The following is a 24997-nucleotide window of genomic DNA, read 5'->3' as shown; positions in this document are numbered from 1 at the left end:
AGGTGAATATACTGTGCTTTTAAATTTTGTGGAGAAGTTAGTGATTGGTTAATTGATGGATAATGTAGGTATTTAAACTGGGTAACACTGAGTTGTTTATGTCTGATGAAGTGTCCAGGCAGGACACGAAAGTGCTTACATTAAAGAAGTTTTCACACCCAAGTGGCTGTGGTGTGTTCTCTCTGTACTGTTACATTGCTGTTTTGGACTTTTGGTCTTTGGCTCAGCAAAATCCTTAATTCTCCAACAACTGTGCTTTTATTGACTATAAACTCTCTTGTTAATATTTGATTTGAGGCATGAACTTATTTGGGTTCACGCAATTAATTAATCTAAGTATGGCAGGGATAGATTACAAAAAAGCATTTAACAGCACCCCACATTCATGGATAAAGGAGTGCTTGCAAATGTATGATACACCCTACGTTGATCGATTACATTACAGTGACCATGAAATAGAGGCAAACCAATTTGCTAAGCCATGATAAAGGACAAATTATTACATCTGGGATAAATATTCAAAGAGGGCTAGTCCAGGGTGACTCTGTCACAGCTGCTTTTTTGTCTTGCCCTTAACCTATTAAGCTGTCTACTTACGAGATTAGGTTATGGTTAGAATTTGGCTTCCAGACAACAACAAAGTGTAAAGACTTCTCATCACCTTTTTGTGGATGATTTAAAACTGTACAGTTCATCAGATGAGGAGCCGAAAGCACAACTGGAAGTGGTCAAACCTTTCTCAGATGATAAAACAATGTAATTTGGTCTTGATAAATGTGCAAAAAACAAGTAATCTCAGTGGTATCCCCAAAGTCTCAAACAACTCATTAAACAAGTATAGTGGGTCCAAAAACAAAACAGTGTAAGAAACGTCTCTGTGTGGAAGATTTTCAATCCATATATATCTAGTTAATCACTGTATATTAATCAGATTAGATAATGGTAGTAGAAGTAGCGAACTTAAACTCGTCCTAAGTCAGAAAAATAATAAGAAATATATAATCTGAAATATTACATTGAATTACTAAGCATTCATATGTAATCCAAGCAGGGTAGACAGTCTGTTTCCAGTTGAAAATCCTTTATTACGTATACAGACAAGCGATCCAATTAAAACAAAAATAGAGTAATAGTTTCCTCACAAGCTTTCTATCTATATGTATATTTTTTATCAGGCAAGGGAGTGGTTTATTGTGCTGTAAAACAAAGTGTTATTGGTATGCATGTTAAATCCACATCCTTTCTCCGTTAGTGTGACATTCAAGCTGGTCCTGCCCTACCTAGAAGCTGTCATAATAATATAACCCTTATGTACTTTAAATACAATCAATAATGATGTGGTACCGCTTATTTAACCAGATTATTAAGTCTCTGATTTTATCCAAGAGAGTATACTACATGGCTGGAAATATATAAACCTTAGACCATTTGGCAATCTAAAAAATATATATAAATATATACATATACATTTTGCATGCAATAAATCCATTGTAAAAATCATATTGTATTTCCATAACCTATTGTTAACAAAGATCGCTTTCATCCTTCTAGACTTCGTCAGGTCTGTGTACAAGAACCCTAAAAACTATCTACAAAAATATTATTGTATAATTAGCTAGTATAGTTATTACACATCATTTTGAATAAAGTGGAAAAAAGAGTAAGAAAAATTAAAAATGTATTATGATGGAAACAAAATACACACTTAAATTAAAACTGATGTAACATGGTATTTAAAACCAAATGGAAGAATAAAATAAAATAAAATAAAAGTAGTCATGTAAACAATGTGGCAATTTTCTAAGTTCCAGTACACTTTTAAGTAAACAGTAATAGTTTATTCCAGGCTTCCTAAAAGAGTTCAGCTTTAATTTCCACATGAGTTCATGTTTCTCCAGTATATTCGGGATGTCTCCTTCAAGATCACTCATGTCTATGAGATCTGGTATTTGGAACTTAAAACCTCTGTGTCTTTTATGAGGAGCAAGGTGTTTGTCTAGTGCATTACTTTTATATCCAGAGCAGATTTCTGACAGATGATATGAAATCCTAAGCTTAAGTTTATTTACAGTCCTGCCCAAATAAAATGCATCACATTCCTTGCACTGTGCCCTGCAAATTACTTTTGCAGTGTTACAGTCGCCCCATGCACTGGTCTTAGTGATTTTCTTTAAATAAGTGCAATAAAAACTATCACCTAAATATACAAAATGTACAATTAGCTTCACATCTTTTAGTGTTACTCTCATATAATCTGGGTTTAAATTCAACAAAACTACTAATGTTCCTGGCCTTCTTGTAAACAAAAGATGGGGCTTTACCTAAGATGTTAATCAGAAAAGGGTTTCTTGTGACAATGGCCCAGTTTTCTTTAATAACATTTCTGACACATTATATATAACATAAATAGCATGTGATGTGCTGCATGTACTCAAGGTTGTTTAACAGAAAGTTCTCCTCCCACTTGCCCAGGGCTATGTTAGCCATGCTGGGAGCCATGGCAGCTCCCATTGCTATACAGTTTTTTTGTTTGTAGTGTATATATTGATGACATCTTTATTGTGTGGGTAGGTGACACCTTGCAGCTTGGAGATTTTATCACTTACCTCAATCGAACAACTCCCTTCCTGAAGTTTACCTCTTCCCATAGCTATACTTCAACCACTTTCTTAGATATGCAGATTTCCGAGGATACCAACAATAACAGAATCATGAACCTTAAAAAACTCTCTCAAACTCCTCTTGTAAACATTGTAAACCGATGAAAATTAACCACAGAATGGTCGTAAGAAACAGCACTTTTATTGAACATACCAATAATATAATGACTAAGCACTTTCGGCCATTAACACTCAGGCATCATCGGAGTCATAAGCGCATACTACTACAATCACTATTTATAACACATTACACCATACATAATTTCCTGCCATTTAACACTTCCTAACATAACATTAAAACATTAAAATATGTTTTGTACATATAAAAACGATACAATAACTATTTAATACATATTAATACACACACATAATATTGTCGGCCAATAAATTAAAAAAAAAATATATATATATATATATATGTATATATATATATATATATATATATATATATATATATATAAATATATATATATTTATTTATTTATATAACTATATATATATATATATATATATATATATATATATATATAAAATAAATTGACAACTATCGAGTGCTTAAAACTATCTAGTCCTTCACTTTAAAATGCTTGAAATGGAAATGTTGTCATTAATTCTTGGCTCAGTTTTAACACTGAGCCGCAACTGCCATTCTGTTTCTTTAAATTCTATCTCCAAGTCAGGGTCCCCTCCTCTCCCAACCATGAAAGCTCTATCTATAATAAAAACTATAAATTTCTTAAAACTTGTACAATTAAAACTGCATGTAAAGAGCACTACTCGATTTTTTATTTCTAATGTCCCTGTTACGTTCTACAATCCTATCACATAGCCGTCTGGTGGTCTTCCCCACATAGAACACTGGACAAGAAGTACATGTGGCCAAATAGACCACCAACTTCATGTTACAATTGCAACATCCTGGACATTGCAAATTTCTGTCATAGGTAGCAATAGCTACATAGGGATCATCTTTAATGAATCTACAAGTTTTACATCCACAACACTTGTACATTCTAGAATTGTAGCTATTTTTCACTTTATCTTTGTCCTTTTCTAAAATTTCTTTTATATTCCTTCCTTTGCCATACACTATTTTGGGTTTATTTCCCAACTTATTTTTTATTTCAACATCAAAAACTCCATCCCAAAGCATACCATCCACGTAACCATCTGTGGGGCATCCTGATTATATTGTACTACCATAACATCATTTCCATGAATTTCTTGATGATCATTTTTTTCTCCACATGTACCTCCTCTCAAAATAGGACGAAACCTACTTACTTGTTCGATTTTTTTATCACCTCATTTCTTATTTTCAACAAGAAACGGGTAGGATAACCCCTATCCTTGAACATGCCTATAAGAATGAACATCTCTTCCATAAATTTAACATCATTACTAACCAATCTCAAAAGCCTAACCATCTGTTCTTTTACAACACTTCTCTTTTGCTGTTTAGGATGGCAATTATTGAAATGGAGTAGCATGTTAGAATAGGTCTTTTTCCTAAAAATACTGAAAGAAAGCTCTCTCTGTGTTAAGGTCCTTTTTTAACAGAATGTCCAAACATTGCCATTTCAAGCATTTTAAAGTAAAGGGCTAGATATATTTAAGCATCCAAGCAATTTATATATGATTAGAGACTTGATAGCTGTCAATTTATTATATATATATATATATATATATATATATATATATATATATATATATATATATATTAAATTTATTGGCTGACAATATTATTTGCATGTATTAATGTGTATTAAATAAGTTATAGGTTCATAGGTTCATAGGTGAGTACTAAGCTAACATCCCTGGAGCCAGTACAAGCCTAGCCCAAGAATATTCCCAGTCATCCTGCTGCGGGATATTAGTTCCTTGTGCCCCTATCGAGTAAGGCTGTTGTAGTGATCCCCAGGGTGAATTTCCTATTACCTATCCACTCATTAAGATTTTTCTTGAAGAGGGCTAGTGAGGAGCTATGCTTGACATGAATGGGGAGTTTATTCCAGAATATGGGAAGTCTCTGGGTTAAGAACCTGTCCCTCCAGCAGGTTCTGTTTATTGTGGTGATGAGGTTGAGGTCTTTGGAGCATGTGGCATGAAGGGATTGAGATTTTCTTCAGATGAAACATGTCTAGGAACACTGGGTGAGACATGGCTTTGAATGTCAAGCAGAGGTCGCTTCTAAGTAGGCGATATGTGACGAGGGAAAGCTGGAGTTTTTTGAGACTTTCTGTGTAGGGCATGTGTTTGAGTCCTAAGATCCTCTTTGTGAGGAATTTTTGTGGCCTCTCCAGTAGTTGTAGGTGTCTAGTGAGGTAAATGCCAAATGGGGCATTGTACTCTATAATGGGTCTAATAAGGGATGAGTAGAGAGGGATTATGACTTCTTTCTTCCTGGATGAGAAACCTTTTGTAATGAGGTGTACCATGTAGAAGGACTTTCTAATGACAGTGGCAACATGGTTGTCAAAGGAAAGGTTGCTATCGATCTGTGTCCCTAAATCTCTTATCACACCTTCGGAATTAAGTGGGCTATGTGGTAGTTTGTGGGCACCGTGTTTTTCCCAATGGGAATGATGCACTTTTTAGCATTGAACTTAAGGCCATGGTTCTGGCACCAGTCGTTGGTCTCTGTGAGGCCTTTTTGTAGGATGTCTACATCAGCTTGAGAATCAATAATAGCTTCCAGTTTGCAGTCATCCACGAATGTGGTTAACCAGAGTCCCTTTGTGTTGGCTTGAACTTTAGAGAAGTAGATGTCAAACAGGAGAGGACCCAGAACAGATTCCTGTGGGACTCCACTTATAATTGCCTGGTAGTTCACCATGTGGGTTCTGTCCATGAGCCAGTTGGAAACCCATCTTATGATGTAGGGGTTAATGCCTACATTAGTGAGTCTATCAATGATTCCTGAGTGAGGGGTGGTGTCAAGGCCTTGGCTAGATCGAGGTAGGCTGTATGGACTACCTTGCCTTCATCCACCGCTCTAGTGACAGATTCAAAGAAGTTTATCAGGTTGAGCAGACATGATCTACCCTTCACAAACTAAACTGCGTGGGGTCCAGGCTTTGAAGGTTCCCAATATCCCTATTTACGATGTTCATAGTGATGTGCTCCATAGCCTTACAGATCAGGTTCATCAGGCTGATGGGGCGGTAGTTATCAGGGGCAGTAGTTGATCCCCCTTTGTGGAGTGGAATGATTGTAGTGGTGCACCATTCGGTGGGAACAAAGCCTGAAGTGAGGCTGCGATTGAACAGGGCAGTCAAGTGTAGTGCCAGTTCCCTTTATAATTCATGTAGAACACAGCCAGCTATATTAACAAGTCCCATGGAAGCTGTATTTTTGGCTTTGGACAGTGCGGTTTCTACCTGTGCAGCCATGATATTAGGGATTTGGCATTCCTCGGGTATTGATATGGACCGTTTAGGGTGTGAAGGGGGATTAATGGTTGCACTAAACCTGTCAGCCAAGATACTGGCAATATCAGTTGGTTCAGTATAAGTGGTAGCAGTGGACAGTAGCTCAGAGCACATCAGTGTATTGTCATGCAGATTCTTGACATAACTAAAGAATGCCTTGTGGTTATCTTTAGTATCTGTAGCAATTTTGTTTTTGTAACTAGTTTTGGAGGATTTGATGAGGGACCTCAGTATTTTGTTGAGATTTACAAGGGAATGTTTCCAATCTTGGGACTTTACCCTTTTCTGCAACAGTTTTTTCCTTCTGTTGTAGAGTTTGTTGATGGCAGGGGACCACCAGATTGCCTTCCTTTTTTGGAGTACAGCATCTTGGTTCTGTTTGGTATTGCCCGATCCATGCACTTGTGCAAATGCTCATACAGAGCCTTTATATATGATTCAACTGCCATACACCCATTCCCTATTTGCATGGATGAAGTGAAGTTTGTCATTTCTGTCTTTAGAAGATCAAAATTGACTTTGGAGTAGTTCTTCACTGTGGTTTCCTTCATTGGTTGTGAGGGTTGGATTTAGATATCGATGGTGATTAACTTGTGGTCAGATCTAACTAGGGAGGAGTAGAGCAACAGTCCCCCGTGTTTGTAATGACCAGGTCGAGAATGTTTCTATCTCTGGTGGGGATGAGAATGAGCTGGTCAAGGGTGATGGAATTAATGAATTCCAGAAAACATTGGGCAAATGAGTTGGAACAGGAGTAATTTTCCCAGCTAATGGAGGGGAAGTTAAAGTCTCCCAGTATAAGGGTATTAGGTTGAACCTTAATGTTTTCCAGAGTGTTCAGGAATGTGGAGTGGGTGTCTTGGGACATTGTGGGGGATCTATAGCAGGCTACAACCTGGATTGCAGTTTTATTCAGTGTTAGTTGTATCTGAAGTATCTCTGATGTATTATGTTGGGCAACTAGTCTGGAGGTGTGCGTATCTTTTATGAAGATGGATACACCACCACCTTTGGGGTGTCGGTCCACACCTCCTTTGGGGCTTCGGTCCAGATTTAGGGGCCAAAAGGTGCGATATGCATTGCAGCCTGGTAGCACTGTGGTGCTCTCTGGAGCCTTAAACCAGGTCTCTGTTACTGCACAGAGGTCGATGTTCTCCAGTTTAAGGAATGACTCGAGCAAGTGCACTTTGAGATTTAGACTTCTAGTGTTGAGTAGCATAACCCACAGGTTGCGCTTGCTTGCAGATATTATGGTGGTAAATTTGTCTTCAGGACATTGCCTAAAAAAGGCACTATAGGGGTGGCAAAAGCCTTGGCCAGTATGCAGAATTCCAGGTCTGACTGTAACTTTCTCCTTATTCAACCTAGTGAGCTGGACATCAGTGTGCCTTTTCTATTGAGTCACCTATGACTAGTGTATTGGGTAAAATGTGTTGCCCTAGGAGCTTAGGCTGAGTGGCACACTGTTTATGTGGGCTATGTGACTTGTGGGTTATGTTTGGATGAAATGGTTGCTTGCGTTTCTACCTTGCAGGTCTTTGTTGTTTTGGTAGATTTTTATTGAGAGCCTCCATGAAAGTGTGTGTGTGTTTTGTGTTGCTATGTGAGAGGTGTGGTGGTATGTGATCCAAGGAGCTATGTGTTCTATGTGGTGTGATGTATGTGTTAACTTTCTCCTCTTGACTGGCTAACCCAGTCTTGGTTGTAGAGAGTGTGGCCTCTAGTTTGGCTATGTAAGTGCATCTCTCACAAGTGGATGTGTTTGGAGGTGGAAGGAGAGGGTTGTCTGTGTACATGAGGCAATTGCTACATTGTCTCAGGATGCCCAGGTTCACCAGGTTAACAGGAGAAAGCATAGGGAACTGACCTTTGGACATGCCTGGATAGGTAAGCAGTTATTTAAGGACTAAAGCTGTTTTTGCTTTCTTTTAAGTTCTGAAGTGTTTTTGTTTCATTTATGGAAAGTTTTTAGTGCTACTAGCAGTGGATATGCTACAATAAATGCTGCAAGAGGTTCTGAGCAAGTGCTGGGTTTAAAGGTCTAATCTGAGTGCTCAGAAATGAAAGCTAGCAAAACCTAAGGGAAAATTTGAAGAGCAGACTTTAAGGCACCATTAATGGTTTACCTTAGCTTAGCGGTGCTGTGCATCATGCAAACCCATGCAAACACAGGTTTTTAAGTCAGAAAGTTGAAGCAGTCCAAAACGGCCAATAAGATAACAATTCCTGAGCTGGAAACCATTCCTCTAGCAATATATAGGCTGCTAAGAGCTTACCACTCCCACTGATAAGCAGAAATACTTCCTTCTAACTCAGCAAGGTCTGGGCAACTTAGAAACACAAAATACAGTCCTGAAATCAGCAAATCTGAGATCCGGACTATTCTAGTTAGAGAAAAAGGTGGGAAACAAGCAAGTAGATAGAATTTTTTTTGTTTGTTTTTTTCTTTTCATTTTTTGTTGCAGAATCAAAACTACAGTAAATGCAGTAATAAAATTCACTTTTACGGCACAAAAAGTCTAGCGCACTTGAATGTGTGGCCTACAACAGTAAGTTTATACATTCAAAACATTTTTTAATGTTTTAATGTTGTTATGTTAGGAAGTGTTAAATGGCAGGAAATTACGTATGGTGTAATGTGTTATAAATAGTGATTGTAGTAGTATGCGCTTATGACTGATGATGTTTGAGTGTTTATGGGTGAAAGAGTTTAGTCATTTTATTATTTGTATGTTCAATAAAAGTGCTGTTTCTTACAACCACTCAGTGGTTAATTTTTGTTGTTTTACAACGTTTACAAGAGGAATAACAGACTCACCCCTGATCTATTCTAAAAACCACGAGGGTTAACTTATTATTCCACAGGAAAAGTCTTTATCCTGCAAAAACCAAGTATAATGTGGTAAAGTCCCAGAGCTATAGATTAGCTAGAATTACCACAGAGATGGAACCATTTTTGAGAAACCTGAACAACTTAGATAATGATTTTCTAGTGAGAGGCTATGAAAGTCAGATGTTAAAAAATATCCTGTAACCCATTACAAAATTGAAAAGGACTGAAGCACCTTCACTCAGCCTCCCCAGTAAGAGAATGTTAAGAAATTCCACAGAAAATAACAAATGCAAAAATAGCTGCATCCTGACATACACTTTGGATTATCACAGTATCAAAAATGTTATTAAAGAAAATTGGGCCTTTTGTCACAGGAAACCCTTTTCTGATTAACATTGTTGCTTTTGTTTACAGGAAGGCCAGGAACATTAGTAGTTTTATTGCATTTAAACCTAGACTATAAGAGAGAAACACTAAAAGATTTAAAGCAAATTGTACATACACTGGAGAAACGTGAACTCATGTGGCAATTAAAGCTGAAATCTTTTAGGAAGCCTGGACTAAACTATTACTGTGCACTTAAAAGTGTACTGGAACTTAGAAACTTGCCACATTGTTTGCATGACTAATTTTAATTCATTTTATTTTATTCGTCCAGTTGGTTTTAAATACCATGTTAAATCAGTTTTAATTTAAGTGTATATTTTGTTTCTATCATCATACATTTATTCTTACTCTTTTTTCCACTTCATTCAAAATGACGTGCAATAGCTACACTAGCTAATTATATAATAATACTTTTGTAGATAATTTTTAGGGTTCTTGTACACAGACCTGAAGAAAGTGATCTTTGTTAACAATAGGTTAGGGAAATAGAATATGATTTTTACAATGGATTTTTTGCATGCAAAGTGTATATGTATATATTTTTTTAGATTGTCAAATGGTCTAAGGCTTATATATTTCCAGCCATGTAGTATACTGTTTTGGATAAAATCACAGACTTAAGAATCTGGTCAAATAAGAGGTACCACATCATTATAAATTTTATTTAAAGTACATAAGGGTTATATTATTATGACAGCTACTAAGTAGGGCAGGATCAGCTCGAATGTCACACTGATGGGGGAAGGGATGTGAATTTAACGTCTATACCAATAACACTTTGTTTTACAGCACAATAAACCACTCCCTTGCCTGATAAAAATTATATATATTGTTAGAAAGCTTGTGAGGAAACTATTACTCTGTTATTTTTGTTTTACTTGGAGTGCTTGTCTGTGTACTTAATAAAGGATTTTCGACTGGAAACAGACTGTCTACCCTACTTGGATTACATTTGAATACTTAGTAATTCTGTATATTTCAAATTATAAATGTTTTATTATTTTTTTTTTACTGAGGACGAGTTTAAGTTTGGTACTTCTTCTATTATCTGGTTTGATTAATATAAAGTGATTAACTAGATATATATGGATTGAAAATCTTCTACACAGAAAAGTTTCTTACACTATTTTGATAAATGTGCAAAAGCAACATTTAAAGCTGGAAAGGTAAAGCACGAAGAAAATATCAGTCTGGGTAGGAAGGAGTGTATAAATATTTGGGAATTGAAGAAGGATCAAAAATAAAACATGAACAAATGAGAACAAAACTCAGTAAGGAATATTTTAGAAGACTAAAATTAATACTGAAAACAGTGCTGACATCTAGGAGCAAAGTCCAAGTTATAAACCAATTTGCTCTTCCTGTTCTAACTTACAGTTTTGGGGTGATAGACTGTCCCCAAAAGGTACTGGATCAGACAAACAGGAAAACAAGAAAAATACTTCACACTTATCAAATGATATATAAAAATCATAGTATACCAAATATTCCTTGGTCTGAAGAGGGTATGGGCCTCCTCAAAACTGATTACATGCATAGATCTACAATTGTAGGACTGCATACATATCTGCTAACCTCATCAGATCCAAACATAGTGAAAGTTTTGAAGCATGAAGAGAACAAAACTAAGATTACTTTACTACTTAGTTTAGCAGAAGCATATCGTTGTCAAGCAGGAATGGAAACCAGACCAGAAGTAGACAAAAATCAGGCAGCAACTGAATGTGCCAAAAAAATGAAAGAATATAAGGAGAAGGATCAGATGAGAAGGCAAGTAAGTACAGAAAACTCCAGGAACAAACTCATGTTGATCAGGATCCAATGCTGGAATGGTTAAGGAGGAGTGAATTTAAACCAAAAGATGAAAGATGGGTATTGGCACCCCAGGACAATGCACTACATAAATATTAGTTTACAAAGTCCACTGAACATGTAAGAGAAACACACAATTCCAAAGTAAGAGAAACACCACCAATCACAGACTGCTGAATTCCAAAAGTTTATTCCACAAACTTTTGGAATTCAGCAGTCTGTGACCAGTGGTGTTTCTCTTACTTTGGAATTGTGTGGTTCAACTTTGGTTACTATGTGGGAGAATCAGACAAATATAGGGTCTGTAAAACAGAACTGGAAGTAGTCACACATCTTCCTTCTGAGTGCTGGGTGTGATACACTAATGGCAGAAAGGCTGTATCCTGAAAGGCATAATAATGTGGCATGCCTGTTGCACTGGGGATTGTGCAAACATTATAATACTGAAGCAGCTCAGAAGCATTGGAAATATTAGCCGCAAAGCATACATAATGACAAATTTTATATCACATGGGATCACCCATTACCAACAGTTCAAAAAACAGATGTAGTCCATGAAGAGAAGATAAAGGTAGAACTGAACATTGAAATTGCTACACCCAGTGATTACAGTGTCTTATGTACAGACACAAAGTCATAAAATACTAGGATTTGCAGGCAGAAATGAGGTAAATGTGGAAGAAGGATACCCAAACAGTTCCAATAGTAGCTGGAACAATGGAGCTCATAAAAAATAATTTACAGTCTTATTTAGATAAGATACCAAATACATGTAACTCCATGCAAATTACAGAATGAATTGATTCTGGGTACATTGCAGTTGCTCAGGAGAGCACTTTTGGCTAACATCAAAGATTGAAACAACACTAATTTCATGAACTTTAATCATACTTTGACTTTGGAATGGGGTCCAATGCTTTCATGGTATTAGAAACTCAAAAGACTTGGATAAATTAAATCCAGATCTCTCACACATCTACTTAAATAGCATGTTTATAAAACAACATGCAACCTTTCCAAGTTTAACACGGAAATCTTCATTACTAGCCTGTCATCTGTTAACTGGAATTTTAAAAATCATCCCCCTTAGATGATGCTGTAAATTAATTCAATACAATTTTCTTGAATATTCCAAATAGCCTTGCAACTCCAAGAAGGGAGTGACTAAAAACAAATAATGCAATCTGGCTATCCAGAAAGAGTAGAATGCTAATATAGGACAGAGAAAAAAAAAACAGAAAAATGGCAAAATATAAGACACCACAATACCTTGAAAAATTCAGAATGCTTCACAATTGTACTAAAAAGTAAATTAATGAAGACAAAAAAACTATACAATTTTCAGAATAATAGTAAGCATAATTCTAAAAGATTCTGAACAGACATTAAAGAAATCTTGCATCCCTACCAATATTTCAACCCTAACCCCTATCCCAATAACTCATCACTTGAAACCACAATACAATTCAACTCTTATTTCATATAAAGTATAACATCTCTAACCAAATATTCTCCATCATCTAATCTTAACCCTGGCCGGCAGCCACATATCACCACAACCTATATGAAACTACTCTTAAACTCAAACCATGCTCTGCTTCATGTGATGACCTTCCAAGTGAGTACCTTAAAATAGCAGCCAATAGCATTGCCTATCCTGTCTAAATCCTTATAAATAGGTCAGCCCAGGAATCCCACATAACCTCTCTCTGGAAATAGTCAATTATCCCTCTGCGCAAAGAAGGACATTCAACAGATATTGCTAATTTTAGACCTACAGCAATCTTATACTCCCTGTCCAAAATACTTGAAAAATGTATTCTAAAACAATTGCTAAACTACCTCCTGCAGGAAGGACTCCTATCCACCCACAACATTTATTTATTTATTTATTTATTTATTTGCAGTTGGTTTACCAGGATAGTCCATTGGGTCAAAAGAACCCGTTTTCAATGGAGTCCTGGGGAGAAAAAAGAAAAAAAAAAACAATAAAAAAGGTACAAACAGTGTCATGATAAATACAATAGTACAAGATACAGACATATGAGTTGAATATTTAAAATAAATTCAAACTTTAGGAATTCAAACAATACTATTTAGAGAGTGATGTGTTTTTACCCATACAGAAGTGGTTATTTTTGTAAGGAAAAAGCTTATAAGGTACAATCAGGTCACATGAGTGTGAAGAGATGTAAATACCATATTTTTTTGAGGGTGGGAGCAAGAGCATTCCATTTTTTGGCCTTTGAGGGGGTGGAGCAAGAGCATTCCCATTGGGAGCTTAGATACATATGAAGAGATTTTTAAACATGTTATGATTGAGAGAGTGCGAATTGATGGTGGAAGTGAGTTCGTGTACTTCTAATAGGTTTTGATTGTTAGACCTTAAAGCCCTATTGGGTAGGTGCATCCTGAAGGTGGAGGACAGGAGGGACAGAGAGATGGGTTAAGAATGAGCTTGTGGGCTAAAGTTAATTGAGCAGTGGTGGGTGGAGGACCTGTGACCGTTTGCGAACCTGGCGATTTTGTTATAGCATGAAGAAAGTTGTTTTTTAGAGAGGACTGTAGATTTGTTAGCAAAGGAGCTCCATAGAGAAGGGAGGGGATAAGAAAAGATGAGGAGAGAGTAATTTTAGAGGAGCATGTGAGGAATTGATTTTGCCTAGTTTTTGATGGGTTTTTTTGATATTTAGTTGTAGATGGGAGTTGAAGTTAAACTGGTTATCAATTTGGACACCAAGTAATTTGGTTTCAGTCACCAGTTCCAAGGATGAGTTATTTTCGCTAGTAATAGAGAATGTGTTCATTAAATACCATAAGTTTAGTTTTGGAGGCATTGAGAGCTAGGTGGTTTACTTTCATCCAATGTTCAGTAATTGAGAAAGCTTCTTATAGAGGAGATGTATCTGAGCAGATAATGGTAGAATCATCTGCATATTGGATGATGTTAGAGAATGGAATGGATTAAGTCATTTATAAATATATTGAAAGAGAAGGGGGACCAATGGAGCCTTGGGGAACTCCGTAGGGGTACTAAGAAAGGAGGAAGTTTTTTTTTCCATTTTACAGCTTGGAATCTGTTTGATAAATAGCTAGAGAACCAGTTCGGAGGAGGGAGAGGAGGGAGAGTTGAGAAAGTTTAAAGTTAAGGGCTGTGTGTGAGATAGTATCAAGGCTTGAGAGAGGTCAAGTAGTAAGGTGGAAACAATTTGGCCAGAGTCACGTGCTTTATTAACAGTCTCTAGGTAGGAGAGTAGGCTGTCATAGTGCTATGATTTGGTCTAAACCCGTGTTGAGTAGGGGTTAGAAGGTTATTATCTAAGAGATGTGGTAAGAGTTGGAGTTGGACACATTTTTCTAGGAGTTTAGAAATGGGTGACAGGATAGCAATGGTACGGAAATTGTTGACGTTACAGTTGTTACCTCCTTTATGCAGAGGAATGATGAAGGCTTGTTTCAGAGTTGGGGCACTGTACATTCATGGATGGAACGATTTATTAGAATGCTTATAGGATAGGCAATTGCTTCAGCAGCTATACTTAGGAAGTAAGAGGGAATGTTATCAGGTGCATTTGTACATGGCTTCAATTTCTGAAGGAGTTTCTTTATAGTAGAAGTGGGTATTGGTTTTAGTGAAAATAGAGTTGAGTGTGAAGAAAGAGAGTTGGAGGAAGGTAAGGATGATGTGGAAGTTGAGATAGGAGAAGAGCTGGAGGATAGACTGTGAGTAGATGGTAAGGGGAGGAGTGATAGTGGAAGGCTGAGAGTTTGCAGGAGAGTGTGGGGTGAATTAGATGGTGAGGTGGGACTAAGGAAGGAGGAAGTTAGCTTGCTAATAGATTCAATGAAAAAGGAGTTGAATTGAGTAGCTAAGTCTAAATCAGGGACATTTGGGTCTGGGGTGTGGCTTACTGGGATTAAGGAGGATTTGTTTTATTATTGTTTTGGAGTGTAAAAAAGTATTTTTGTCTATCAGAGATAATAGACTTCTTTACTTTATTTCGAAGTGTTTTGTTTCTATTATTCCCATAGTACTAACACTGAACTTCTAACCTATATAGATGCTGTCAATAAAGCTAGAGATAATGGCAAACTAGTCTCCTCCTTATTTCTATACATCCCTAAAGCCTTTAACACAGTTTGTCACAGCAAGCTTCTACTTCAAATGTCTTCTCAGCCCACCTTTCTATGGTTCAAAAGCTACCTATCCAATAGGTATCCATCAGTAAAATGGCACTCCACCCTCTTTCTATATATTTCAGTCACCACTAGTTTCCCCTCCTCCTTAATATTCTCACCAACATCCTCCATACATCCATGCAACAGGTCTCCCTAATAACAGTACATAGATGACTCCATACTCATTTGCACATCTGACAATGTGGCACACCTCCAAAACAATACTCAGGAAGCTTTAACAGCTGCTGAAACATGGCTTTGTAACTCACAACTCATGTTCAACCCTAAAAAAAAAAAAAAAAAAAAAATACTATTTTCCGCAAATCCCTGCCTCATGAAGAAACAAAATTTAAAGTCCTTTATCTTGATAATACAACCATTCCAATCACTTTTCATAGCAAATTATTAGGGATTCTAGTGGATGATTATCTTACATTTGGCCAGCATATACAAAATTGCATAAGAAAAATTCATTAAAAACTAGAGATGTTTTATAGAGCCAAAAACTTTCTTACTGATGCAACTAAAACTACACTTGTCACTACATATCTCCTTCCCACACTTCTTAATGGCATTCCCATCCTTACCAACCTTCAGACAATCAAAACATGAACAATGTTATTAACAAAGTTGATAAATTTGCAGCAAATACTTCTTTCAGAACTCACCACTGTGCAGCAGTAAAAAGCCTGAACTAATTAGAACTACCTCATCAGCTAACATATATGCAGAGCTTCTTACCACCTATAAAATTATCAACCATCCATCTCTTGTCCAGCACTAAATAACATTCTACACAATTAAGTTCCCAGTCAGTGATTACAATCTAATGGCCAGAAATGTCTGTCTGTCTACAAGCCTATCAAATCTGCTGGGCATTGTCTTTACTTATACCATTTTGCTAAGACCCAGAAAGCCTTACCTGTATCATCAGATCAATACCCTCCTTTCCATCCTTCAAAACCATTATGAAAGGCTTCTTAGCCAAAAGCTGGTTCTGTTTTTGCTTAATACCAGAATAAACTATATTCCTAAATGTGAACTAATACCTATTTATACCATATACCACCATACTCTCCTTTCTTAACTCACTTCTTTCTTTTATCAATTTCTCTCCCCAGCTTCCTCTCTCAGTATACCTTTAGGCTGTTTTTATCTCACTTCATATTGCAATTCCTGGTTGTAGTATTTTAACTTACCTTTAATTTCTCTAAAAACTTACTAAACATTCTCTAAATACTAAATCATTGTTGTATAACCTGTATGTTTTCTTAACCAATGTTTACAGATTATATCTAATTTGGTATAATTATTTAAACTGTAGTTTTATTTTGTATTATTTTTAAAGACTGTAAGATTATTGTTTTAAAATGTTCTGTAACACTTTGGAGCTATTCTCCTGAGACCTCCACTGAAAATGGATTACTACCCAGTCTGACTTTCCCAGTAATCAAATGTCAATAAATAAAATATATATACACACACAAACACACCCATGCATGCACTCACATGCATATACACAGATGCATAGTTAGCTAATCATATGACAGACATTATGGATTTGTTTATCTGTGTTTGCCACTAAAATAAGGGCAAGTAGAGAATATAAATAAAATAAATATTAAAAAATGAGGTCATGGAAAATCCTTTAATAAGATGTTGCATGTTCTTTGAACAATATAGAGATATAATAGTTAAGAGTTACATTTCCAAATGGCAACATAGTAAAATGGCAGTATGCTGTTTATCCTGGTCTACTATTAAATGTTTAACTTGTCCAACATAACTCCTTAATTAACTTTTCCTTACCATTACACCCTGGATTAATTAACATACCTTCCAAGCAAGATGAATGAAACTCAATGAAGAACTTTGTTTTGCTTGCCGTCTTTACAATGGCTTCTATATTTTCAAACTCGATACAGGCCATTTCAGAATTAGAACCTGGATCTAGGAGAGACAGAAAGGAAAAGGCAGTCATCACATACTTTTATACAAATAGTAGCCAGTCATTTTCTACCATATGAACATTTGGGTCTATATTTAACTAAACCTAATAATTCAAACCTTTTTTTCCCAACCAGGTGGTAAATGTATTACTTTCTTTTTTGACAACTTTTATCTCATAGGTTCATAGGTTCATACTAGGCTATCTGGGGCAATTATAAGCCTAGCCCGATTCTGTATGGCTTACGCCACCCCTTGATTTGAGTATACTGTGCCCTTTTTAAGGTTTAGTTTACTGTGCCTCTGTCTAATAGTGACACGGGAGTAATCCCTGGGACAAACCTACGATCCCCCATCCACTTATCGAGATTCTTCTTGAAGAGATTCAGTGAGGTGCTCTGCCTCACATGAACTGGAATTCTATTCCAGAGCGAAGGGAGCCTCTGGGTTATGAACCTGTCCCTCCAGCAAGTTCTATTTATTTCTGTGCTGAGGTTCAAGTCCCTCGAGTGTGTGGCTCTAAGGGATTTAGATTTACTGAGGTGGAGCATGTCCATTAATTCTGGATTTGACATAGCTTTGTATGTCAGGCATAGATCGCCTCGAAGTAGGCGGTATGCAACTGAGTAGAGCTGGAGTTTTTTAACCGAGCAGCATATGGCATCTGTTTGAGACCCTTGATCCTCTTGGTGAGATACTTTTGGGGTCTTTCTAATTGCTGCAGGTGTCGGGTAAGGTACATCCCAAAAGGGGCATTGTATTATATGATGGGCCTGATGAGGGATGAATAAAGGGGCACAATTACCTCTCTTGATCTAGATGTGAAACCCTTCGTGATGAGGTGGGCTATGTAGAAGGTCTTTCTAACCACTTTGGCAATGTGGTTTTCAAAGGAGAGATTGCTATCAACTTGGGTCCCCAGGTCCCTAATAACTTTCTCTGTACTTAATGGGTTTCTGCCTATGTGGTAATTTGTGGGCACATTGTTTTGCCAAAGGGTATGACTATACATTTTTGGCATTTAGCTTTAAACCATGGCACTGGCACCAGTTATCTGTCTCTGTGAGACCTTTTTGAAGGATGTTTGTGTCAGCTGGAGAGTTGATTATGGCGCCCAGTTTGCAGTCGTCTGCGGACTTGGTGAGCCATAGTCCTCCCACGTTTGCCTGTACCTCGGAAAAGTATATACCGAACAAGAGTGGTCCCAGGACAGAACCCTGTGGGACGCCACTTGTGACCGGTTTCGAGTCTGACATGGCTCCAGCAACTCTCACTCTGTGGGTTCTGTCTTTGAGCCAGTTTCCGACCCATCTTGTGACATAGGGGTTTATATTTAAGCTGGATAGCTTATCTATGATGGTGGGGTATTGTGTCAAATGCCTTTGCAAGGTCCAGATAGGCTGTGTGGACTACCTTCCCTTCATCTATGGCTTTGGTGACTGTTTCAAAGAAGTCAACCAGGTTCAAAAGGCAGGATCTGCCCTTGACAAAGCCGAACTGGGTAGGATCTAGTGTCTGTAGGTCCCCAATGTCTTTGTTTATGAGCTCCATGATGATCCTCTCCATAGCCTTGCAGATTAAGCTAGTCAGGCTTATGGGGCGATAGTTTCCAGGGTCCGTAGAGGCTCCACCTTTGTGGAGTGGGGCCACTGTTGCTGTACGCCATTCTGTGGGCACATATCCTGTAGTGAGGCTGAGATTGTATAGCTGTTTTATTTGAGGGATTAGTTCCTCTTGTAGTTCATGTAGGATGCAACCTGGGATGCCATCTGCTCCCACGGAAGCAGTGTTTTTTGCTTTGGAGAGGGCAGCCTTCACCTGAGCATGTGAGATGTTTGGGAGGCAGCCCTCTGCCGGGATAGATACTTGCTCTTTTGTGGGGGGGGGGGGTGGAGAAGTTTGCACTGAACCTGTCTGCCAGGATATTGGCGATGTCTGTGGGTTCAGTGTATTTTTTGTCGTTTAGAATCAACTCAGAACAAGTCTGGGAGTTGCATCCCAGGTTTCTAACATAACTGAAAAAAGCCTTATGATTGTCTTTGGTGTCCTGTGCAATTTTTCTCTCGAAGCTGTCCTTGGAGGATTTTATGAGGGATCATAATTTTTTGCTAGTATTGATCAGAGATGCCTTCCCTATTAGGGATTTTGCTCTATCATGTAGTAGCTTCCTCCTTCTGTTGTACAGTTTATTTATGGCAGGGGTCTACCAGACTGGACGCCTGCCTTTGGATGATTGGGTCTTGGTTTTGTTTGGGATAGCATGATCCATGCATTCCTGGAAATGTCCGTAGAATGCATTTATATAGGATTCTGCAGTTTGGGCTGTAGTTTCCACTGGCCCTGGGGCCTTGAAGGATTCCACTTCAGTTTTGAGAAGTGAGAAGTTTGCTTTTGAGAAGTTTTTCACTGTGGTTTTCTGGGCTGGGGTGGGGTCGGGATGTGGACATCCAGTGAAATTAATTTATGGTCTGATCTTACCAATGAGGGATATACTTCTGGTGTGGAGCATAGAGTCCCCATGTTGGTAATGATCAGGTCTAGTATGTTGTCCCCTCTTGTGGGAGTGGTGACTAGTTGTTCCATAGCATTTGAGTTTATAATTTCCAGGAATCTTTGGGCTAAGGTGCTGGGGCTTGAGTAGTGCTTCCAGTCAATGTTTGGGTAGTTGAAGTCGCCCAATATAATGGTGTTCGGAGAGATCTTCATGTTCTCCAATGTTTTCAGGAAAGCCGAATGGGATTCCTGACTTTGAGAGGGTGGTCTGTAGGATGCTATAAACTGAAAAGCAGTCTTGCCCACTGTTAGTTGCACATGGATGGTCTCCGATACCCGTGCAATGCCACTAACCTGGAGGTGTGGATATCCTTGATAAATATGGAAACTCCCCTCCTTTTGTGGTACCGTCCGGGTTTGGGGGGCGAAAAGCATGATATGAGGTATAGCCTGGTAGTGCTGGGGTGCTCTCTGGAGCCTTGAACCAGGTTTCTGTCACTGCACAGATATTGATGTTCTCCATACTGAGGAGAGCTTCGAGTGCGTGCATCTTGAGGTTAAGACTTCTGGCGTTTAGCAGCATTACCCTTAGTTTCTTGTTCCTTGTGCTGTCTATGGGGGTGGGTTTGACTTTTGAGCCTTGCCTAAAAAAGGCATTATGGGGGTGACAAGAGCCTTTGCCAATATCCGAAAGTCCAGTGGTGACAGGTGCAAGCCGTCCCTAGCGAAGCAACGTGACTTGTTGAGCATGTCATCCCAGGCTAACAGACACTGGATCCCCTTTGAATGACACCAAAATTTTAGCCAGTTGTTAAAATTGATCATTTTGTCTTTGTACTGTGGCATCATTCTAGGTGAGGGTAAGATGCTGCTCAAGGTCAGGGTCATACCAGCCTGGGCTACATGATCAGAGAGCTCCTCTATGTCTCTTTTCATGTAGTCCAGGGAGGTACGTCTCAGGTCATTCACACCAGCATGTACAATGACCGAGTCATATTTGTATTTGCTTTGGAGTGACCTGAGTGCTTGCGTTATGTGTCGGATCCTAGCACCCGACAGGCAGCTCACTGTGACCTTCTCTTTATTCAGCCTGGTGAGCGGGACGTCAGTGTGTCTGACAATAGAGTCACCTATAACAAGAGTATCAGGTGTGTTATTCAACCTTAAGGGCTGTGGCTGCTTGGCACACTGACTTTGTGGGTTATGTCTTGTGTGTGTTTTGTTTTGAGGCAGCGTTTGCTTGGATGTCTGCTTTGGAGGTCTCTGTTGCTTAGGTAGATTTTTATTTAGAGCCTCCGAGTATGTTTTTGTGTATTTATGTGTTTGGTTCGCTGATGTGGTGGGACTATGTGATACTAGAATTGTGTTGTGTGAGGTTACCTTCTCCTCCTGACTGGTTTCACCAGTTTTGAGATGAGAGAGCTCAGCCTCCAGTTTGGCTAAATAGTTGCATCTCTCACATATATTTGAACCTGTTTGGAGGAGGAGAGGGTTGTCTGTGTACATGAGACAGTTGTAACATTGCCTCAAAATTCCCAGATTCACCAGCTGGACTGGAGAGGAAACCATTGACTGACCTTTGGACATGCTAGAGTAATAGGGAAACTGAATTTAAGACGGACCAATAGAGGACAGGGTAATCATAGAGAGTATAAGAGTAAGTAGTGCTTATGGTTTAATAGTGCTAACTTGTAGGATTACTTAATTGGACCAGTGAAGGGCCTTAGAATGAGAATATGGTGTTTAAATTGAGAGATAGAGCAGTTCTAAGGGAAAAAGTGAAGAGCAGACTTTGTGGAGCCAGAAATAGTTTAAACCCAATTAGGCGGCGCTGCCCGCTGTTGCGCTATGCTCAAAAACGCGCAAAAGAGGGTTTTAAGAGAGGAAGATGAAGGAATTTTGGAATTGACCCAAAATGGCCAATAAAACTACAGTTTCAAGTCAGTAACCACTCCTACAGGGGCAGGCAGGCTGCTCAATGTTTTTCACTGCCACTGATCAACAGAGAGACTTTCCTTTAGCCCAAGCAAAAATGGCCTCACAGAAACTTACAAACAGTTCAAGAACAGCAAGCCTGTAACTGAACTTTTTTAAATCTCAGAAAAGTGGGAAAAAAGCAAGATTTTTTGTTTTGTTTTGTTTTTTCAGAGATAGCAGAGGTTAACAAGTATCAACAAGTTATAACAGTGCAGTAAATGACCCCACACAAGAGTGCTAGACCAAAGACAGATAAAATGCAAGTTTTGAGAAAAAAACGATTTTAAAAATAAGTGCAAACAGGAAATTCAGTAAACAGCCCTAGGTTGTGCTCTAAATACAGTTACTAATGCAGAAATCAAATTTAACAAGCCAGGAAATGCTCAAAATAGGCGGCTATGCAGAAAAAACTTAGCAAATAAACAGAGGAAAAATACTTAAAGTCTCAAAAGTGGCTCCTTTCTTCTCTCAGCGTTTTTGCCTCTTGGTGGGTGCTTCACCAACAGCCAACAAGCCTGAAAAGATGCCAAAACCATGAGGCAACCAGGTTTTAAGAGAGGAAGATGAAGGAGTTTTGGAATTGACCCAAAATGGCCAATAAAACTACAGTTTCAAGTCAGTAACCACTCCCACAGGGGCAGGCAGGCTGCTCAATGTTTTTCACTGCCACTGATCAACAGAGAGACTTTCCTTTAGCCCAAGCAAAAAATAGCCTCACAGAAACTTACAAACAGTTCATGAACAGCAAGCCTGTAACTGAACTTTTTTAAATCTCAGAAAAGTGGGAAAAAAGCAAGATTTTTTTTGTTTGTTTGTTTTTTCAGAGATAGCAGAGGTTAACAAGTATCAACAAGTTATAACAGTACAGTAAATGACCCCACACAAGAGTGCTAGGGCAAAGACAGATAAAATGCAAGTTTTGAGAAAAAAACGATTTTAAAAATAAGTGCAAACAGGAAATTCAGTAAACAGCTCTAGGTTGTGCTCTAAATACAGTTACTAATGCAGAAATCAAATTTAACAAGCCAGAAAATGCTCAAAATAGGCGGCTATGCAGAAAAACTTAAGGAACCTCTGCTCATATCTTCTTTAAAGTAAGTTAGTATTGAACCATTCCTTTTATGCAGAAAACTTCACAATAGCTATTCGGTCCAGCAGATTATTTAACTTTTTCCCCTTAAAGGTGTAAATCAGAATTTTCTATAATATGCATAAACATCCATAAGAATAACAGACTAGAGAGAAACAGAATATTTGCAGGATTGCTTGAAAACACTAAATATTATACTATACGTATTTTAAGCCCCAATTTTTAGTACAGACCAGGCTTTTTCATGCTGCAACATTTTTTTGGCTTGTACAAACCTGTAAGTGCATCACTTGTGGATAGTTTTTGAATAGGTAATTGGAAATTCACCCCTAGTCTGGCAATAATGTCTCTGATGGACAGAGTAAGTCAGTAAACCACCCCTATATAAATCAAATTTGTGGGTCACATTTGGATTGCATGGCTAGGCTTATAAGGGCCCTAGTGGTCATTAGCCTAGTATACACCTATGAAACATGAAACTTATGAATGAATACAAACTGAACTAGATCTTCCAGAGTATGCAAACACTACTGAACTTGACATTTTTGCTAAGGAGTGAACTGACAGTTAAATACAAGCATCAGACAGACCTTGTTACATAGATTAGGTGGCAGTGTAATACTCTTATAATGTATTTATCACTGATATTAACAGGGAGAGGTGTCTCACACTATAAACCTGATGACAAAGACACTGCCATTTTCTTTCCAACAATGTGTATGTGCATTCCTTTTTACCCTAATCAGTGGTAAAATGCCAAGTGTTCCCTTCTGGAATAATATTAACGTGGGATATGTTACATTCACAATAAAGTGAAAAGGTAATGCCATAGCTCCAGACAGGAAAATATGTTTCATATTCCTTCTTGAGTAGTATTATCTATTGTGAAAAGCAGTCTTACAGTCACTCTGTAATTTGCAAAAGAAGAAAGGAAGTAAACATTACAGCACAACTTTATGGTTATGCCGTACCTTCAATACAGCCACTACATGCTGCTTTATGCAGTCTCCACCATACAGGGTATCTCAAAATAGGACATTTTAACACAGAACAAGACTATATTGTTAACAATGTTAGCCCCTTTTTATTCAACAGTAAAATTGTCAAATGCTGGTTTCTGCAGTCATTTTAAATTACTGTACATACATATATTGCCATCATAATAAGACACAAAGCAAAATGGTAAAACTCCACTCAAAAAAAGCTATTCCCCATGTGTAATAAATGCACTGAACAAAGCTATGTTAATGGCAATAATAATGTAGCTTTTTTCCTGCCCATTTCACTTTAATACCTGCTTTTCAAAGCATTACACTTTAAATGATAGAAAAGACAAATAAAAAAATAAACGTGCGTAACAATTGCAGCAAGAAATCTAATAAACGAAATCTTAAGATATAAAACCAAACCAAAAACAAACACTGAAAAACTGAATAAAAAGAAAGAAACACCACACCAAGTTCAAAAATAAGGTTAGCGCTTTCATTTACTATTTCAGCAAACTTCTTCAGACAACTAGCAATACAAAAACTCACAACTTAAATAAACTATGATATCATGACATCACTATGCAATTCAGTAGGTCAAGCCTCCATTTAAAGAACCCACATACCCAACGTGTTAACACATTCATAAAATAGAATAGATTAATAACCCTAACACTACATATATATTACTTAAATAAATCTTAATAACAAAGAAATAACCAGACATTTATATAAAAATAATATATTATCTTATCAGAGCCCTCAATTTTAAAATACTCTTAAAAGAAACAGCATCATTTAAGCCTGGGGCTGTGACTGCATTCAATTTCACTTGCCAAATCAATTCTTTCTCATCTAATTTCAAGTCACTTGGACCTCCCCTTTCATTGTCCAAAACTTTTTCCAATACTAAAAATCTAAATTCATGTGAGGGGTGGGACTTAATGTGTCTGGCAAGAGCATTATTCAGGTTCAATTTCCCAATTGCATAAACATGCTCATAAATCCTGTTTTTTAGTGGCCTCTCAGTACGACCCACATAAAAAGCTGGACAGAAACTTCATAAACCCAAGTATATGACTCCTTCGGTATTGCAATTGAATTTACCCCTAATAGGGACTGTTATGTTTCCAATAACAACATGATTAGTGACTTTTATATATTTACACCATCTGCACGACTCACATTTGGACATTCCACAG

The 24997-nt window shown here is 37.8% G+C and overlaps 1 protein-coding gene across 1 annotated transcript in view; it reads right to left on the bottom strand.

Annotated features, from left to right (window-relative positions):
• LOC122789860 (phosphatidylinositol 3,4,5-trisphosphate 5-phosphatase 2A-like) overlaps positions 1 to 24997 on the bottom strand; it is a 1099782-nt gene that overhangs the window by 124899 nt on the left and 949886 nt on the right. The window contains exon 20 of the mRNA XM_044057294.1: positions 17139 to 17252. Within this exon, the coding sequence (XP_043913229.1) occupies positions 17139 to 17252 (114 nt within the window). The remainder of the gene's footprint in view (positions 1 to 17138; positions 17253 to 24997) is intronic.

The sequence above is a fragment of the Protopterus annectens genome, chromosome 15.part0 (genome assembly GCF_019279795.1).
Source record: "Protopterus annectens isolate FY-2018-M chromosome 15.part0, PAN1.0, whole genome shotgun sequence".
Classification (NCBI taxonomy): domain Eukaryota; kingdom Metazoa; phylum Chordata; order Ceratodontiformes; family Protopteridae; genus Protopterus; species Protopterus annectens.
Note: the sequence above shows the minus strand (reverse complement) of the source record. Positions and strands in the feature narration are given on the sequence as shown.